This window comes from Malania oleifera, chromosome 4, assembly GCF_029873635.1.
Source record: "Malania oleifera isolate guangnan ecotype guangnan chromosome 4, ASM2987363v1, whole genome shotgun sequence".
Classification (NCBI taxonomy): Eukaryota; Viridiplantae; Streptophyta; class Magnoliopsida; order Santalales; family Ximeniaceae; genus Malania; species Malania oleifera.
In genome coordinates, this window is record NC_080420.1 from 122,146,113 (window position 1) to 122,164,825 (window position 18,713).

At 35.8% G+C, this 18,713-nt stretch overlaps 1 protein-coding gene across 1 annotated transcript; it reads left to right on the forward strand.

The window, feature by feature from the left end:
• The first annotated feature begins 2,298 nt into the window (after positions 1-2,298).
• Positions 2,299-6,563, forward strand: LOC131153519 (high mobility group B protein 10-like). Its single transcript, XM_058105867.1, has 6 exons — positions 2,299-2,426; positions 3,096-3,171; positions 3,372-3,525; positions 3,921-4,061; positions 5,377-5,609; positions 6,016-6,563. Exons 1-6 carry the CDS (start codon positions 2,311-2,313, stop codon positions 6,307-6,309), a joined length of 1,014 nt encoding a protein of 337 aa, XP_057961850.1. The 5' UTR covers positions 2,299-2,310; the 3' UTR covers positions 6,310-6,563.
• The last annotated feature ends 12,150 nt before the right edge of the window (positions 6,564-18,713 follow it).

Below are 18,713 nucleotides of genomic sequence, written 5' to 3' on the forward strand. Positions count from 1 at the left end.
CTTACCCTTCAGACAAGGTAGCTCGGTCAATCCCTACTGCTGCGGAGCTCGGTCCTCCTGTCTGTCTGGATTTCCTGAAATGTTTGTAATGGTGGGGTGAGACACCTCTTAGTAAGGGAGATAAAGTAATATCAGTGTGTGACTACATGAGTATTTTTTGTCTTATACATATAAACAGTATATAATCCATATCTGGTATAACAATTATATCATATCTGAATAAAACATGATTTAACATAACATAGTTTAGCATACTAAATTTCTATACTGAAAAACCATCTTATATAACCATACCATATTGAATTATTACCCAGGATAGATAGTTAGTTGTTGTCATGTCTTAGCCCCCACATGACAGGATTGTGCGGTCCGTAGACAGGACCTAGTAATGGCTGGCCGACCATGCTAAGTCAAACATAGGTGTGTAAGTATGATGGGCCTATTCCACCTGTGTTAGACTACTAGGGGAACTACGACACTCTCATAAAGCCACGTCAACTGCCATCTCCCACACTCTACATAAGATGTGTGGTAGCACTAACATATTCATAATCATGAACATATAGTTACGATATCGTGCTTCGTGAAACTAACTAAGCTATCCGGGTTCTGATATCATATAATACATTTCATGATATTAAAACATAGCAGTTTCATATTTTAGAGTAAAATATGACATGATAATATTTTCTTGAATCTTGACATAACATGCATAATTACGACATTTGCATCGTCATATCATAACGTGAAATCATGGCATTTACGCCAACATATTTCATAATGTAAAAATCACAGCATTTGCGCCAGCATATCATAACATACTTGTACATGAAATTTTTGCACTGTTTAACATAACATGCTTAAAACCATAGTTCCCGTACTGTTTTTATGGTTTTCCTGAAAACTGTTATAACATGCTTATCTTGGAAAAAATCATAATATTTTAATATAACATAATTTTCATAAAAATATTATACTCATGCCGCACAAATGTAAATAGCCTTCTAAACTCATTATTTGTTCTGAAATTATATTTTCATATAAAATGTGTTCAAATCATTTCTCTATTCAACAGCAGTAATCCCAAACATAGTTCTATATCATACATATTTTCCTGAAAATAAGTGCAGTTTATCTCATAATAATTTCATGAAAAATACTGATTTAATTTATCCTTTTACCTGACTTACTAAGAAGCCACAATTTAATCCAAATCTACACCCATGGTGTTCCCAACACAACACCATGAAATTTACATTTTTTCCAACAAAACTTCAGTATTATTCCACCTACTATATTTTTCTCAGTTCAGAAATACCAAATACCTTATAAAACTTAAAATAACCAACTTACCCAGATTTTGGGATAATGCCCAAGTTGGCCTAACCAACGAACTATTCCAGCAGATTTAAAGAGAATCTTCCAAGGAGTAGCGTGGCGGTTTTCGATCATCAAACTGGCAAAGAACGAAGCTGGAAATCTAGAGAGAAGGTAGAGGAGACAATTTTAGAGAAAGAGAGAGAAAATTGCTGCATGAAAATTTCGCTGAAATCCCGAGGTTGGTGTATTTATAAAATATGGATTTGTCCATGAGACACATCATCTTGTCGATAAGTCTATGAAGGGAGTTTGTCGTCGAACTCGTAACTTTCGTTGACAAACTTCAGGTTTTGCTAAACCCCTCTCGGTAAGTTCTCTTTGATGAGACACGAGTTCACGTTGACGAGCTCAAGAAGGCTGCTCGTCAACAAGCGCTCTGCGTTCGTCGACGAGACCTTGCTGAGTTATTTTTGAAAAATTATTTTCTCTCCTTTCTTTTATTTACTTAATTCTATAATTCTTCAGGTTTCTACAATCGAATTTTCTTGTATCTACAAAATTAAATTCACCTATAAGCATTTTCACTTATAAGCCAAAAATTAATATCAAATTATTTTTGAAAATTTACTTATATAATTTTTTTTTAAATAATTATAAAAAATATTTTTTTTTTGTAATAAGTATTTGCTGTAGTACAAATTAAATATTATTTTTTATAAAAAAGCTAATATTAATAAATGTGGTACCCATTAGAAACATGTTTAACATTTACAAAATTAACACATTGAATATAGATCATTTATGGATTACACATTAGCAGAAGCCCACCATCTTGATCTTGCCACGTCAACAGTTTGGTGGGTCTGGAGCTGATGTGTCGAGATCTTGTTAGGGGTACCGGAGGCTCAACTCAAGCATGCGGGAAATCCATAGGCCATAAAGCGTTCAAGCTTGCAACTATTGGAAGCCGTTGAGAGGTTCTTCAGGGAGATGGAAATGCAAGAAGAGAAAGAGAAGAGCCCTCCAATGGAGGCTTCTGGGCAGAGCTCCGATCAGTTCTACGAGAAGCTTACCAAGTTATACGAGTTATCTGGGCTCTGTCTGCTGTGAGTTTAGTCTCTATTATGAAAAATATTTACATTTTATTTATTTTTTAATAAAAAAATTCAACATTTTAGAGCTACATTTTCTTAGTACTGAATGTCAAATTTGCAGCTGTTTTTGCTGTTTCCAAAGACCCATTAATACCCTATTCGTCTTCTCTCTCCATGTTTGTTTCTGTGCATGTTTATGTTTGTGTTTTTTTTTTTCCAATAGCATTTTGAAAGTACTTTTCTTGTTTTTGGAAGCAAAAATTGTGTCCATTACCTTAGTCCATCTATGCGTATGCCTGTTACTCTTGTGCATGTTTGCTTTTCTATGTTTTGTTTCTGTTTGCACTTTGAATGTACTTCTTTTTTTGGTATATAGTACTTTTGGCAGCAAAAATTGCAGTTGTTTTTGTTATCTCTCTTTCGTTTGTGTGTGTTTGTGCTAATTTTCTCTGTTTTTGGCATTACACTTAGTGGAAGAGTTTTGAGTTAAAATGTGGGTGGTGGGAGAGAACATTTCATTTGAGTTGGGAGTTAGAACTGCTATTGAGAAAGATTCAAAAACAGGAAAATGGAATTGTGTATGAGAGAGAGAGAAAGAGAGAGAGAGAGAGAGAGAGAGAGAGAATTCAAGATTTGGTTAATGAAATATAATTCAGCTTGTTAATACATATTAATGGGCAGCTTCGATTTCCGGAAAACAATCTTGGATCTGCATCTGTTTTACAATGAAGTTACTGCAAGAGGAGGATTCCACCAGGTACCTTTTCTGTTATCTTTTTCTTCTCTTTCAATCCAAGCCTGTTTATGTTTAAGCAGGATAAATTTCTGTGAATCCTGTATATTTCCCCATCATAAATGACCTTATTATTATTATATTAGTTGATAGAGTAATTGTTTAATTAGATTGTTTTCTTTCTTAAATTCATGATTAATTTTCCCATTCATTGTTTCTTTCAGGTAAGTAAAGATGGAAAATGGGATGATCTTGTGTCTGCATTAAACTTAAACAGTAGCATTCCCGAGTTGCCTCTTCAACTTCAAAAGCTCTATGCAAATGTTCTATACAAGTTTGAGCATATGTACTTCTACAGGACATCAGCTGCAGCTTCAGGTGTGCCTGTTGAACTTGTAACTTAGCTTTTAGGTAAATTAATTCTTTGGTGTGACGCGAGAGCCTCTTCTTCCAAAAGGTCTAAAGCTCGGCCCTTACCACTCAATTCTTAAAGCTAAAATTTCAGCAATAGGCACAGTGGACTTGTGTTTTCTCCATTCTTCAAGGCCAATGGGCATTGGGATTGGGGGCTTGTCAAATTATTAAAAAATATTAAAAACCATTCTGGGCTTAAGCTTTGAGGTGAATTTGTTATTTGACAGGCACTGAGACTGCAAGAGGCTTCTTTTAACTCTGTACTATAACTTCGTTCTCAATTTGTATCGTGCGACTAGGATGTAATTAAGTGATTGGACCTTTACATGGATTTGGGCTTGCTAAGATAATCTCTGCAGATGATACAGTTGATGTTGGAGAGAGCTCAACGAGGAAGTGGAAGCATTCTGACAGTTCTCAATTGTCGGTTGATAATTCTACTATTGAGGATGGTCCCATGGGGAAAAGGAAGTGCAGTAACAATTCTGGCCAGTTAACAGGTTTTTTCATTCTTCTTCATCTCAAATAATAAGATCTGTAAGTCAAATTTTAAGCTACAAAAAAGGATATATAAGTCAATTAATGAGCGATTAGGTCGCAGGCTTAATCATCCGGGACTTGCTGAAATCAATGGAAGGGAAGGTTTTTGTTCCAATAGTCATTTTACTATTTAAGCCAATTGTTGAAAATTTCAGTGTCATGAACTTGGATGGCAGCACCATGACAAATTCCTGGATCTTTTCTGAAACTCCTCTATTAATTTTTAGAATAATAATACATGGGTACACATCCTACTTATTTTCTCATCATGGATGCTTTTTCCTTCTCCGAAGCTCATTTTTAGGCCTAATAAACCCCTGAACTCTTGTTTATTCCAATGTGTCGTAAGCTTTTAAGCTGTAGCTGAAGTTGCTGTGGTTAGGAGAATCGGAATAGCTTTATTGTTGGAAGCGTTGCTTTCAGTGGCCTGTGCCAGAGGTCACAATGTAATATTCAAAGTGCATTACTTTCATTGTGATGCAGACATTTTGAAAGACATCATATTCATGGTTTTTACTTGTACTTCATAGAGAAATATATATGTTCCCATCACGAATGCGCTTAAACAGAGACGGTACGTGATCAGGAAACTGTTTCATATGCTATTTTCCCTTGGATTCTCAAAATGAGATAGTCTGATAGCCATGTTTTATTCTTCCATCAGCTTCAACCCATCCCCAAACCCAGCCAGGTAAACCCATGCAAAAGCTTCCGGCTCGTGGCTGCATTTGCTGAAAGCTAAAATGTTTGCTTAAGATGACCAAGGAGTGCGATGATGTGCAGTTTACTCCTAATCCAAGCCATATGGACATTTGTACTAGTTCACACTATGGTTGTTCAGTGCATTTTTTCTTTTATTCAGAATCACTGGATGGATAGATGTCACAGATGATAAATCAATTTATTTCTTTACTATATTTAAATCTTGGTGAATAACTAATTTTCTATTATTATTTTTTGTTATTTGCCCTTCCTTGGCCTAGAAATAACAGATCACTTTTTTCTCCCTCTTTTTAATGGTCCATGGAGGTTTAATTGGTCTTGGACTGCACAATAAGGGTATCACTGATGCCATTTCCCTTCATCTTCTCTTGATGTTCAGACTTGCAAAATGAAAGCTCAGGCTCGAACCATTGTAATGTCCCTTAGAGGGCAAAATGGATTTTTTGTAAATACAATCATTTGTTACGTGCCATACGTGTATGTGGAACAACCATCATATGAATTGTTTTTGTGCAATTTTAATTAAGTTTATGGGTTTGAGAATTTGAGCAGGTTGCAGGAATGCAGATTTGAGGCTGGCTCCCCCAATCTCTTCAAAGACTAGAGAAACAAAGAAAGATCCGAATGCTCCAATAGGGCTAAGAACTGCATACCAGATCTTCTTGAGGAAGGAATGTTTGAGGTTGAAAATGTTGCAAGGAGAGAACTTGAGAACGATCCACGGTGCAAATGTCCGGGATCAGGCAATTGATGCATGGAGGTATCTTTCCGGGAATGATCGACAGGTAAACTACCTAGAACTTTTCTTTCTTATTCTTTCCAATTCCAGCTGCCAACGTATTGATTCAATATATTTACTGACGTACTAATTCCTCTTGTTTTGGATAGAATGGACTGTTGTTTCTGAAGTTTCAATCATTAAGAAAAATCAAATGTTAATGAATTGTAGAAGAAAAAATTTAGTCATTGATTTACTATATATATCTATATATATTTTCTAACTCATATTCCTTGATAATCAAGTAAGAAAAAGTAATGGATTCATTCATTTGTAGTTTCTTTTCCATTTCTTGGCTTTCAAGTTCCGCTAAGCTTTAGCAAATTGGTGTGGACATAAATGCTGATCTTCATGAATAACTTCCAAATCCAAAACTTATTAGTACTTCTTTATTCCCTGGGTAATTTTTACAGCCATACATTGAGGAAAGTAGGAAGGACAAGGAAAGATACAAGCAGGAAATGGCCATCTACAAACTATCTCGACAGAGTGGGGAAGATGCGAAAGCAAATGCAAACAAAAATGACATGCCCCCGAACACAGATGGTGACTACCATGTGACTTTGCCACCTTATACAAGCCCTTCCCTGGCCGATGAATCCATGGCTGAGATAACCACCGGAATGATGAAAAATGCACTGCCAAACGACCCCTTGTTTCATATCAACTGGGATGACTATTGTGGATCACTTGATATACCCACTTGAAGGGTTCATTTGACTAAGAAGATGGGTAGTGTATCTTTTTGGTTGGTAGGATATGTATATATGGTAATGTTTGTGTATACCCTTGATGGAAAAGGGCCATTAGTACTTTTTTGGCAGGCCATGGCTCATGTTTGTGTATGTGGTAATGTTTTTTTGTAGCCCTGCTTGTATAGTTTTTGGTTCATTTTGTGTAGGGTTAAAACAAAAGTTCTCGAGGAATTTGTGATGTAAATGTGTGGTTTTTTGTTCTCATACATGGTTTTGTGTTGTCAATGCATGAATGGTTCAAATGGTATGTTTCTCAGTCGACACACACTCAGTGTTTCTCAAGAAATTCTGCCTTGTACTGTGTTGATGTATTTGCTTGACCCAAACTCATACTATTATGTGGCCTCTCTCTCGATTTTGGGTTTTTTTTTTACATAGAACATGGGAAAAAGGAAACTAATAATGATATAATAAATCATACTTAGACAAATTTAGAGAAAGTAATGCTGCATTTGGGAGCATTGGTTTTGGACCTTAGTTTTGGATTTGAGTGATTTTGGATTAAAAAAAAAATTAATACAATTTTGTGTTACAATCTTATCCAAATTTAATGCAACTTCAAATCCAAAGTCTTTACAAATATAGAGTATGTGTTTTTTCTTTTAGTAAACTAAAATGATGACGTTAACTGCACATGGATTAAAGCTCTTATTTTGAAGCTTCTATTATTTTATGCTGCATTTGAAGCATAGACTTCAGACTTTGGATTTAGACTTGGGTGGATTCCGATAAATTTTAAAGAAAATTCTATATTACATTTTATTCAAATTCATTGTAAATTCAAAACTGAGGTTTCTCTAAATATAATATTAGTGATATTTTTTCTTATTAGTGATTTGGATTTTTGTGATGAAGGTGTATAAAATGTGACGACCCAAATAATAATGGTATTTAAATAATAAAGAGGAAGGGAAATGGAAACAGTAATAGAAAGAGGCAGCAGACTTCGTCGAAGAAGAAAATTAATCAGGTCCTCGTTGACGAACACAGGAGAATCGTCGACGAGGATATAAGAGGGCCTCGTCGATGAATCCAAGTTTTGTCGACGAGAAGATACCGAGCGAGGATTTTTGGAAGTCTGAAATTCGTCGACAATGGTGCAGGTTCATCGACGAACTTTCCACAGGACTCGTCGACGAGGTGACATGTCTCGTCGACGAATCCGGTTCTATAAATAGAAAAGTTGGATTTTTAACGCAGAGATTAAGAAAAAAATCACTCTCTCTCTCTCTCTCTCTCTCCATTTGGTTTCTCTCCCTTCTCTCTTCAATTCTGACTTCGTTACTCGCCGGATCGACGATCTGAGGCCACCACGACGCTCCTGAGGAAGTTCTCTCCAAATCTGTCGGAGCAGATCGTTGGTGGAAGTTAGTCAAAATTCATCCCTGAGTTGAGGTAAGACTTTTTATACCAAATTTGGTCCTACTATAGTTATAGGAAATGATATTCACATGAAAATACCAAAATTTAGTTTTGCGAGTTGTTGATTTCAGGGTGTTGAATAGGAAATCCTACGGGTGTGAGAATAGAGTTTATAGGGGTTTTTATCAGTAGCCGGATAAGGGAATAAACTAAAACAGTTATTTTTCACACAAATTATTATTATTTATCAGTAAATTCAGCAAAGCATGTATTATATCTGTATATTATAAAAGAAATGCACATTTGGGAAAAATACTACTATATGTTGAAATGTATATATATGTATGAGATGCTATAAATTATGATTTTAGAATACAATGTATGGTTTTATACAACAAATGTGTGGCATGAATATTACTTTACGTGTGAAATATTATGATATGACTATGTTATGAATGAAGCATGTTTTCAGGAATATGATTTATTATAGTACAAATGATGTTGAAAATATATGATAATTGATTTATTATTAAGAATGATATGTATGAGATATTCGGCGCGAGACCGTGTTTTATGTATGATTTCGGCGCAAGGCCGTATTTATGAAATGTTCGGCACGAGGTCGTATTTATGAAATTATAGAAAATGCTATCAATCCATTCATCTTAAACGTAATATTATCATGTATTATATGTTATCATAACCCGGATATTAGTTTAGTTTAGTTCAGTTCAGGAGCACGGTACCGTAGCTTATAGATCAGATATCTATGATCAGATTGGTGCTAACCACCCCACGAGAGGGTGAGAGATGGATAGTCGATGTGGCTTTCAGTGTAGAGTGTAGACGTCCACCTGGTAGTCCGAACTAGGGTGTGGCGGGCCCATCGTACTTACAGACATTTTTGACTTAGCAGTGGTCGACCAGCCATTTTCGGGTCCCGCCTTCGGGCTGCATAACCTGTCATGGGGGGTAATACATGACATCAGTTAGCTATTCATCCTAGGTATGTTTTTAGTATTATTAGTTATACCAGACAGTTATGATTAGTATGATGTATTAGAAATATGAAAGTATACCCTTTTACAGTTATTAAATGATGAATGTTTTCTGGTATGAAGATTGTACTATATATCTATATTATCATTAAAAATTAATGTTATCACACAACTATATTTAGTTTATTTTCCCTTACTAAGAAGTGTCTCACCCCCAAATTAATTAATTTTTCAGGAGACCCTGAGAGACCGGCGGGTTGTGGCTACCGTTGAGTTTGTTAAGTTACCCTACTAGGAGGATAAGATTTTATACTAGGATTAGGATTATTTTGTTGTGAGATCCTAGTTGTATTGGTATGTTATGGAAGATTGAACATATATGTATGTTATTTTGGTATAAGTAGACTCTGGTATTATGTTTTATGGTTGGATGGTTGTAATTTTATACTTACTGCTGCTTAAGTTTCCGCTGTGAATGACAAGTGTCCCTGATACCCACGGTCTCAGGTTGACCATTTTATTTATTATGTTCCATTTTATATTAAGATAAAAAGGGGGACGTTACATAAAATCCTTGGGAGGTGGAGGAAGGATATGGGGTACCAATGAGTTGTCTCTTGTTTAGTCAAGTTTAATAGGCTTTGCCTAAAAAATGTTGGTAAAACTTTCAAATGACAAATTCTTTTTACTCATTTTACCCTATAGAATTTCTCTTGGATTTGGAAAATAGTATTGAATATTTTCTATTTACTACTAAGACATGCCTACATCTTTTATTTTATTTTATCAAATTTGGGTAAAAAAAATCAACTTGCACAAAAATAGGAGCAAATTTTATGAATTTAAATAAAAGAAAATGTGATTTATATTCTTTGATGTGTTAAGTTGTAAGTCTCATTTTTTAACAAATTTTCTAGTTTTTTAAAGTTATAACTTGTGTGAATTTTGATAAAAAAGACTAAAATTTTAAAAATTATGTAAATAATACTTGATATTTAGTAAAAACATGCAATCTTTTAAAGTTCTACCAACCTTAATTAATGTTTGAAGGGGTGCCTCCTCACAAGGGGGGTTACAATAACCAGACCTAGGTGACTGTTTGCCAAAAACATGAGTCTCTAAAAGTTGTAAAACCATGTATGGAGATTAATGTCTGCCCGATGTCGGAAGGTCAAGGAAGTTGGTGATCTAATAACAAGGGAGCCGATGATTGAAGCTCTGGTGAACGATAGTCATAACTATTATTCAATTAAGAAAAACTAAACGCAGAATAAAAACCTGGATCCATACTAAAAGTGGAATAAATACCTAGATCCATATATGTGTCTAATTTGATTGTCCAACAACCTTTAGCGGAGAGTTTTAATCTTCCACAGTCAAATCCCTAAGTGCCTCACTTGTGTTCTTTTGTTAGATGAGGAAAAGAAATAACGTGAAACTATTTATGATCTGACTTAGGGACCATAACCCTATTAGGTTTTCCTTATATGCTAGGTTATTTTAGAAGGCCATTAGTCATAAATTAACTCAATATTGGGTTTCTACACATTGCAAAGCTCATACCTAATAGATGTTAAAATAGCCCAGTAACATAATTGTTTTTAAATATGTAAGCCCACAATAGGAAATTAAAATTTCCTAACAATCTCCCACTTGGGCGACACATAAATATCAAAAATAATTATATTACTCAAACCTTAAGTTTACACAATACGGCTATTATCCTTATAACATCTCCTTAATTCAATCTTGTTCATCTTATATACTAGCATGGGATCATCGTTACACTCATATTCGTACCTAAACCCATCAATGGTCACCCCACTAATACACTCAATGGCTCCTTAACCTTAACATGCATATTCCAACTGGTTTGACTTTACTCCTTATGAGATCAACCTTAGTTCCTTAGTCCTTAACTCTTCTAAAAGGAAGATAACATTCAGAGTCACAAATACATTAAAAATGCATTCCTTTATTACTTTATTTATGTATAAAATACTCCAAAATAAGTGTCTACAAGAAAGAACATTAAAAAAAAAACCAAACACAAACTCTCATTAAACCGTAACATCATCAAACAAGACGACACCCATACGACCAATGTGCTCATGAAACACCTTGGGCGGTAAACCCTTGGTGAGTGGATCTGCAACCATGTAGTGTATCCCAATATGTTCTATGGATACTTGACGACTCTGAACCCTTTCCTTAATCACCAGAAACTTGATGTCAATATGGTTTGACTTGGTGGATCTTCTATTGTTGTTTGAATACAACACTGCTTACTTATTGTCACAATAAATCTTAACCGGTTTTTCTACCCCATCCAAGATATGCAACCCGATGACAAAGTTTCGCAACCAAATTCCTTGATTAGATGTCTCGTAGCATGCTATAAATTCTGCTGCTATGGTAGATGAAGCTATGAGATTCTACTTAACACTCTTCTAGGAAATAGTACCTCCAGCCAGCAGATAGATATAGCCCGAAGTGAATCTCTTGCTGTCTCGACATCTAGCGAAATCAGAATCAGAATACCCAATGATCTCAAGTTTATCTGATTTCCCGTAGGTAAGCATGGAGTCCTTTGTTTTTTGAAGATACCTTAAAACCCTTTTGGCTGCCTTCCAATGATCCAATCCTGGGTTACTCAAATATCTACCTAAAATTCTAACTATGTACGCCAAATCCAGACTCATACATACTCGAGCATACATAAGACTCCCTATAGCTGACGCATAAGGAATATTTTGCATTTCCTTCTTTTCAACCTTAGTCTTGGGGCATTGACTGAGACTGCACCTTTCTCCCATTAGCTGTGGGTCTATTTCCTAGGTGACGGTCTTTCATGCCAAATCTAACAAGTACCCTTTCGATATAACTCTTTTGTGATAACCCAAGTATACCTCGAGAGCGATCTCGATGTATCTGAATTCCTAATACAAAAGAGGCATCCCCAATATCTTTCATCTCAAAATTTTTGGTCAAAAATTTCTTGGTTTCGTGCAATAGGCATTGCTCACCAACAATATGTCATCGACATACAAAACTAGGAATATAATCTTACTCCCACTGACCTTATGGTATACACAATTATGAACTGAATTTATCTTAAAATCATACGAGATTATTGACTTTTTGAATCTGATCCCTGTTTTGATGCTCACAAAGCACATGTATTTTATGTGTGCATTTAGTATGTGAACAGGTTCATAATTCAAAACACGCATAAGGGAAAGGAAAATGGAAATCGTAAAGAGCACTGAGAAGAACACCAATCTACGTATTCTGTGGAGTATTAAGGAGCAGAAGGCATGAAGACTTTATTTATTTTATGGGTTGTAATTGTAATTAGTGTTGAATGTGCATGCATCTTACATGATTTAATTTGAAGCTCTCACAAAATGACCAAAACCTTAGATTGAACTTAGAGGCTTGAACTTTTCATGAAAACTTTTTTCCAAAAACAAGTTCTTTTTAAAAAAACCCTTCATGTTTTCTTTAGTAGCATTAATGAGCACTTTTATCTATCAAACACTCCTTATCTTAAAAAGTGTTCAACACAAAAGTTTTGGGATTTTCTCTTAGTTATTTGTTGATACAAAAAACGTTCAATTTTAAATTATACATAAAAAGTTATACTCAAAATATTGAAAGATGTCTGTAGCAGAAATTTCCTTTCATGCTGAAGACTGTCGGGAAAAGAACAGTCGACGATTTGGGAGAGTCCAGAAAAATAGTCGATGGTTTTGTATGGTGTCAAAACACTCGACGGGAAGAAACGACTATTTAACTTGTTAGTAGTATCCTTCGTGTAGTAATCAAATACTTAAAATAAGTCCTATCAAATAACAAGTTTTTCTTTGGACCGACTTATTATTCACATATATAACCTAACAATTGTAACGTATTTATCACCGCAAGTATGCAAGTTGTTTGGCCTAACAATAACTTTCTTCTGGGCCGATCATTACTCGCACAAACAACACACATATGTCCCTAATATTTCAATATAAACGCGTCTATAAAATAGAAGTTACTTTTGCAACTTTTTACTTCAATATACTTATACTGAAACTGTTGACTTTTTGACTCCGATCCCTGTTTTGATGCTGACAAAATGTTTGTATCTCATGTATACATTTAGTGTGTGAACAGGTCTATATATTTAACATGCATATGAGATAAAAGGAAAATGGAAGCTAGAAGGACCTCAAGATCATACTTCCTGGTGTATTCCATAAGACTTGAAGAGCAAGATAGAAGAAGAAGACATCTTCTTTCAATAGTATTGTATTTTGTTTTAATTTGGTCTGTAATAATTGCATGACATGCATGATGTGGATGTAAGGTCAAGACCATAGATTGAAATTATCACCTTCAGTCAACCTTCGGTCGACTGACGTTGGATTTTTGGGGTTAACTCTCAAAGACCTTAAATTGACCCTAGGTCCCTACACAATCACTTGCACAAATCTCCTCTATCTTACAAATCATGTCATGTATATCAAGGGTAAACTCTAGCAAGAATCTAGACTTAAAATAAAATTTGAAAGGATCTCAGTCGACCGAACCCAGCTATGTATATTCAGCTTAGTCGACCAAACCACTAAAAGGTCAACAATTTGACCAAGGTTCAACTGACCGAACGATTTTGAACACACCTTCCACAGTCGACCGAACTGGCTCGTGTCTGATACCCAATTGTTCAGCTGACTAAACCTCTAGTTCATTTTTTATTGAGTAGACCGAATCATATAAATAACAGACCGAACCTCGAACGCTTGCAAAATCGCCTTAATTCAGCCGACTATATCTTTAGTTCAAAAGTGTCTCGGTCAACTGAACTTGGTAGTTGGGTCGACCGAACTTAAAATATAGTTGATCGCAACCTCTCGAGTTGGACATTTTTACCGCGTGTTAAATAGAGTTAATTTTTAGTAAACATAATTAAACAATTTCCAAAATTCCCGTTATGTCCCCGACGGTCATATTTTTCCCAATATCTATATATATCCCATCATTACTCATAATTAGCAAGATGATTAACTAAAAAACTCTCTCAAATATAATTATAATATTTTTCATCTTCAAAGCTTATTTTTCATACTCTTTTGTCTCATAAATTTCAAAATCATTTTCAAGGGAGTCTTGATTTGTTCATTCACTCTTTTGCTTGCAAATTGATTGTCTTTAAGGGATTGTTGAAAGAGTCTTATTTTTAGGCATTCATTCTTTTGTAAAGTATTTTTACTCTCTCCTGAACTTTTTAGTTTGAAAATCATTTTGAGAGTTGCCTTCAAGTTTTTCCCACTTAATTTTTCTTGACAAATACTTTTGGGAAGCGATCTTTTGGGATTGAATCTTTGAAATATTCACTGCATACATTTTACTCAAAGATTTCAAATAGTTATTTTGAGAAAAATCACCATTCTCACATTGAGCTTATTTTCATATCATACGTGAGTGTATTTTGGGCTGTAATTGTTGTACACATCGACTTGTATTAGAAACATTTCTTTGTACACAATATTTGATTATCCGTTGTATTCCCGACGTATGGTCGGAAGAGGGAGACTAGCCCTGCAAATAGTCTCGGACTGGTTTAGACCCGATTAAGAGAACTAGGCGCACCAGGTTGTAAGGTGTTGTATTAGGGGCCGCTCCACCCGTTAAGCCAACCATAGTAGAATCCTATTACTTGTGAGTTTGAGGCGGGGACGTAGGTAGTATTGGCATAATCCTGATAATATATCGTGTGTCTACTTTCAAATAATTGCATCTCATAAACTACTTTTCTCTAAGTCCAGTTCCTTGTCTCATCATTGTAACGCATGCTTATGTAATAAAAGTCACAAACTCCCTTTTGGTGTCTCGTCCTTAACTTGTTCTAGACCTTTGGAAATTTTATTTATGGATGTTTGGGGTCCTACTCCTCTCCACTCCTTTGATAATTTTCACTATTACATTATTTTTGTGGATTACTTTACTAAATATACTTGGTTGTATCCTATAAAGAAAAAATCGGATGTTACTTCTGTATTTGAACGATTTAAATCTTTTGTTAAAAATTATTTTTATACAAAAATTAAAACAGTTTATACAGATGGAAGTGGCGAAGCCACCAACCTCAGACATTTTCTCTCACGAGTTGGTATTCAACATCTCAAATCTCCTCCCCATACCCCAGAACATGTCGGCATGACTGAGCGTAAACATCGCCATGTTGTTGAAACTGCACTAGCCTTGCTACATCATGCATTTGTTCCACTCAAATATTGGTCCTCAGCAATTCAAGCCGCCGTTTACCTTATCAACCGAATGCCCTCTCCAGTAACACGTAACCAATCTCCATTCTCTCATCTTTTTAAGCAGTCACCTAATTATTTATCCTTAAAAATATTTGGCTGCTTGTGTTATCCATGGTTGCGCCCCTACACCTCTCACAAACTCCAACCACGGTCCCGGCCTTGTATATTCATTGACTACTCAACTCCACATCATGCCTATATGTGTCTTGATCCCTCCACCAATAAACTCTGCATCTCTAGACATGTCGTTTTTGTGGAACACACATTTCCCCTTCAGAATATCAAGTCTCACACTGCGTCACCTTTTATCTTACCTCCTTCACCAATTGGTTATCTAAATCAACTTAGGTGTCCACTCCTACAACTTCTCCTAATCACTTCCAAGTGCCTGTCACCTCCATCCCTCGAGTTGAATCTGCATCTCCTCCTCTTACTTCTACTTCACATGGTGAGTCTTCTCCTTATCAGAGTGAATCTCCCCCACAAGGCCATTTCATCCTCGGGACCCTCCTCCATGCCTCCACCATCGGATGCATCAAATCCTTCCTAGGTAAGTATCTCATCTACAATTCTAGCACAACCTCATCCTTATCTTTGACCTTCACACAACCACCACTCCTTCCACTAGTAAACCTTCCACGTTCAAACAGTCCCAGCAACACCTCTCCTGACAACAAGCCATGAGCGACGAATACAATGCTTTACTCTCCAATCACACATGGTATCTTGTTCCACGCAATCCTATACAAAACGTTATTGGGTGTAACTGGATCTATAGAATTAAGAGAAATCCTGATGGATCCATCGCTCGTTATAAAGCTCGCTTAGTGGCTAAAGGTTTCCATCAACACTTGGGATAGATTTTTCTGAAACCTACAGCCCAGTTGTCGAACCTGCAACTGTTCGATTATTACTTACTCTTACTGTGACTAACGATTGGTCTCTTCGCCAACTGGATGTAAATAATGCGTTCTTGCAGGGCTCCTTATCTGAGGCGGTTTTCATGGATTAGCCCCCTAGCTTCACCAACTCGATCCTCTTGATCATGTCAGTTACTTACACAAGGCCATATATGGGCTTCGACAAGCACCGCACGCATGGTACCATGAACTTCGCAATTTTCTTATCTCGAAAGGCTTCATCAACTCTCATTCGGACACCTCCTTGTTTATGCTTCACTCTTCTGGCACAGTTCTTTATCTATTAGTTTATGTGGATGACATCATCGTCATTGGATCCTCTACTTTTCATGTGATTGCCTTCATCACCAATATTTCCAAACGATTTTCTCTTAAGAATCTTGGTAATCTTACATATTTTATTGGGATTGAAGCTCATTTTACCTCTAATGGTTTGTTTTTGTATAAAAAAAATATATATCCAAGACCTCTTGCATCGAGTTAACATGGAAAATGTCAAGCCCGTCTTTACCTCTCTTGCAACTACTGAAGCTCTCATATTGTCGGATGACTCTCCACCAACTGATGCTACCTTGTATCGTCAAACTCTTGGGTCATTACAATATCTCTCGTTGACACGTCCTGACGTGTCCTTTGCCATTAACAAGTTATCTCAGTTCATGCATTCTCCTTCCACTCTTCATTGGTCCGCAGGTAAATGCTTGCTCTGCTATCTGGTTGGAACTCTTGACTTTGACATTATGATTCGCAAAAAATCACCACAGATACTTCATGCATTTGCCGATGCTGATTAGGCTGGTGATTCTAACGATCAGACTTCAACCTCTGCTTATGTTCTTTTTCTTGGCTCCAATCCTATCTCTTGGAGTTTTAAAAAGTAAAAGACTGTCGCTCGCTCCTCCACCAAGGCTGAATATTGAGCCATCACCTCTATTGCAGCTGAAATAAATTGGGTAATGAATCTTCTTCAAGAGTTGTGTGTACCCGTAACCTCTACCTTGGTCATTTACTATGATAACATGAATGCTACTTATGTCTATGCTAATCTAGTCTTTCATTCTCATATGAAACACATTGCTATCGACTTCCACTTTGTTTGCGATCAAGTTGCTACAAGTCGCCTACGCGTTTCCCATGTTCATACTTCTGATCAACCAGCTGACTCCCTTACCAAGCCGCTAACTCGATTCTCCTTTTTTTCTCATCGAACCAAGATTGGTGTCCTCAACAGCCAGTCAATTTTATGGGGGCATGATAAGTCAACACCTACCATTGCTCCTCCAATCAAGCCGTCAATCACTCCATCGGTCAAGCCTCCATTATCTCCATGAATCTTCGCTGAGATTACTTTGAATTCACTGTGTATAGCTATCGCATTCATCATTGATTATGTATAAAATGCCATGTACAACAATGTATTATTAAGAAGAATATATACAAAATTAATAATTCTCTTCATGGTATCAGAGCCCACCGTTCCTGATATCGACAAGTCTCTGCAACCTCTTTGTCGACGAATCTACGCCGTGAAATTTTCCCTCGCCTGTGCCATATTCTATTCCGGGTGCTCGGCCGCACCCACATTGCACTTCCCTCCCAGCTTGCTTCCGCCTTCAGCTTCCATAGAAAATTTGTGGTTTGTCTCTCGTCCTTGATCTCGGCGGCGAGTTCCTCTAGGTTGACTGCGACCAAAACTATCGCCAACGACAATAAAAAATTTAACCAAAAATATTAACCACGCACACCACCAAAATTGATTTTATAAACAATTGATCCACAACATTTCCAATCTAGATTTTCTTTAAACTTTATAATAGAACACCTAGATCTAGGGTTTTAATACAATCAATATCATTCGTAAATCAAATAATGCATAATTTCTTAGTCAACAATATGATTAGGCTCTGATACTACTTGTTAGAAATAACTTTAATCCATAAAATCTAATAACCCAAAATCATCTTGTTATTTAATTAAGAAAAACTAAACGCGGAATAAATACCTGGATCCATACTAAACGTGGAATAAATACCTGGATTCATAAATGTATCTAATTTGGTTGTCCAACAGCCTTTAGCGAAGAATTTTGATTTTCCATAGTCAAATCCCTAAGTGTCTCACTTATATTCCTCTTTTTAGATGGGGAAAAGAAAGAACGTGAAATTGTTTCAAATCTGACTTTGGGACCATAATCCTATTAGGTTTCCCTTATATACTAGGTTATTTTAAAACCCCATCAGTTTTAAATTAACTTAGTATTGAATTTCTATATATTGCAAAACTCATACTCAATAGATGTTAAAATAGCTCAGTAACATAAGTGTTTTTAAATATGTGAGGTCATAGGAAATTAAAATTTCATAACAGTTACTACAACGTTCATAAGGTTCAAAAATTCAGAAAAAGTTAGAGGCCTTTAATTGTGGAAAATCATTTTAGTTTTTTATAAAGAATCACAAATATCAGTTAATTTTTAATTTTACAATATTTGTATAAAAATAAAAAAGAATTGGCACACTTGTCAAAATATATATATTTAAAAACGGTAAAAATAAATTGTAATTCTTTGAAAATATAAAATCAAAAAATTTAAAGTGCTTTGGTCCAGTATAATTATATATTTATTTTGCAGAATTCAGTCTTGGAGACTGAGAAGGAATCTTGAGAGTGGGCTGTCAAGCCCTGTCATAAGCGGATCCCTATTCCATATATTTTTTTATATATTTAAAAAATTACAACAGTAGACATCACTCAGGAACGAG

Bases quoted from the DNA above. Each gene is read 5' to 3' on its own strand.
- LOC131153519 (XM_058105867.1), top strand. From the start codon at position 2,311: ATGGAAATGCAAGAAGAGAAAGAGAAGAGCCCTCCAATGGAGGCTTCT. The intron at 3,526-3,920 runs GTGTGCCTGTTG...TAATCTCTGCAG, and splicing joins GACATCAGCTGCAGCTTCAG to ATGATACAGTTGATGTTGGA. The intron at 4,062-5,376 runs GTTTTTTCATTC...GAATTTGAGCAG, and splicing joins CAATTCTGGCCAGTTAACAG to GTTGCAGGAATGCAGATTTG.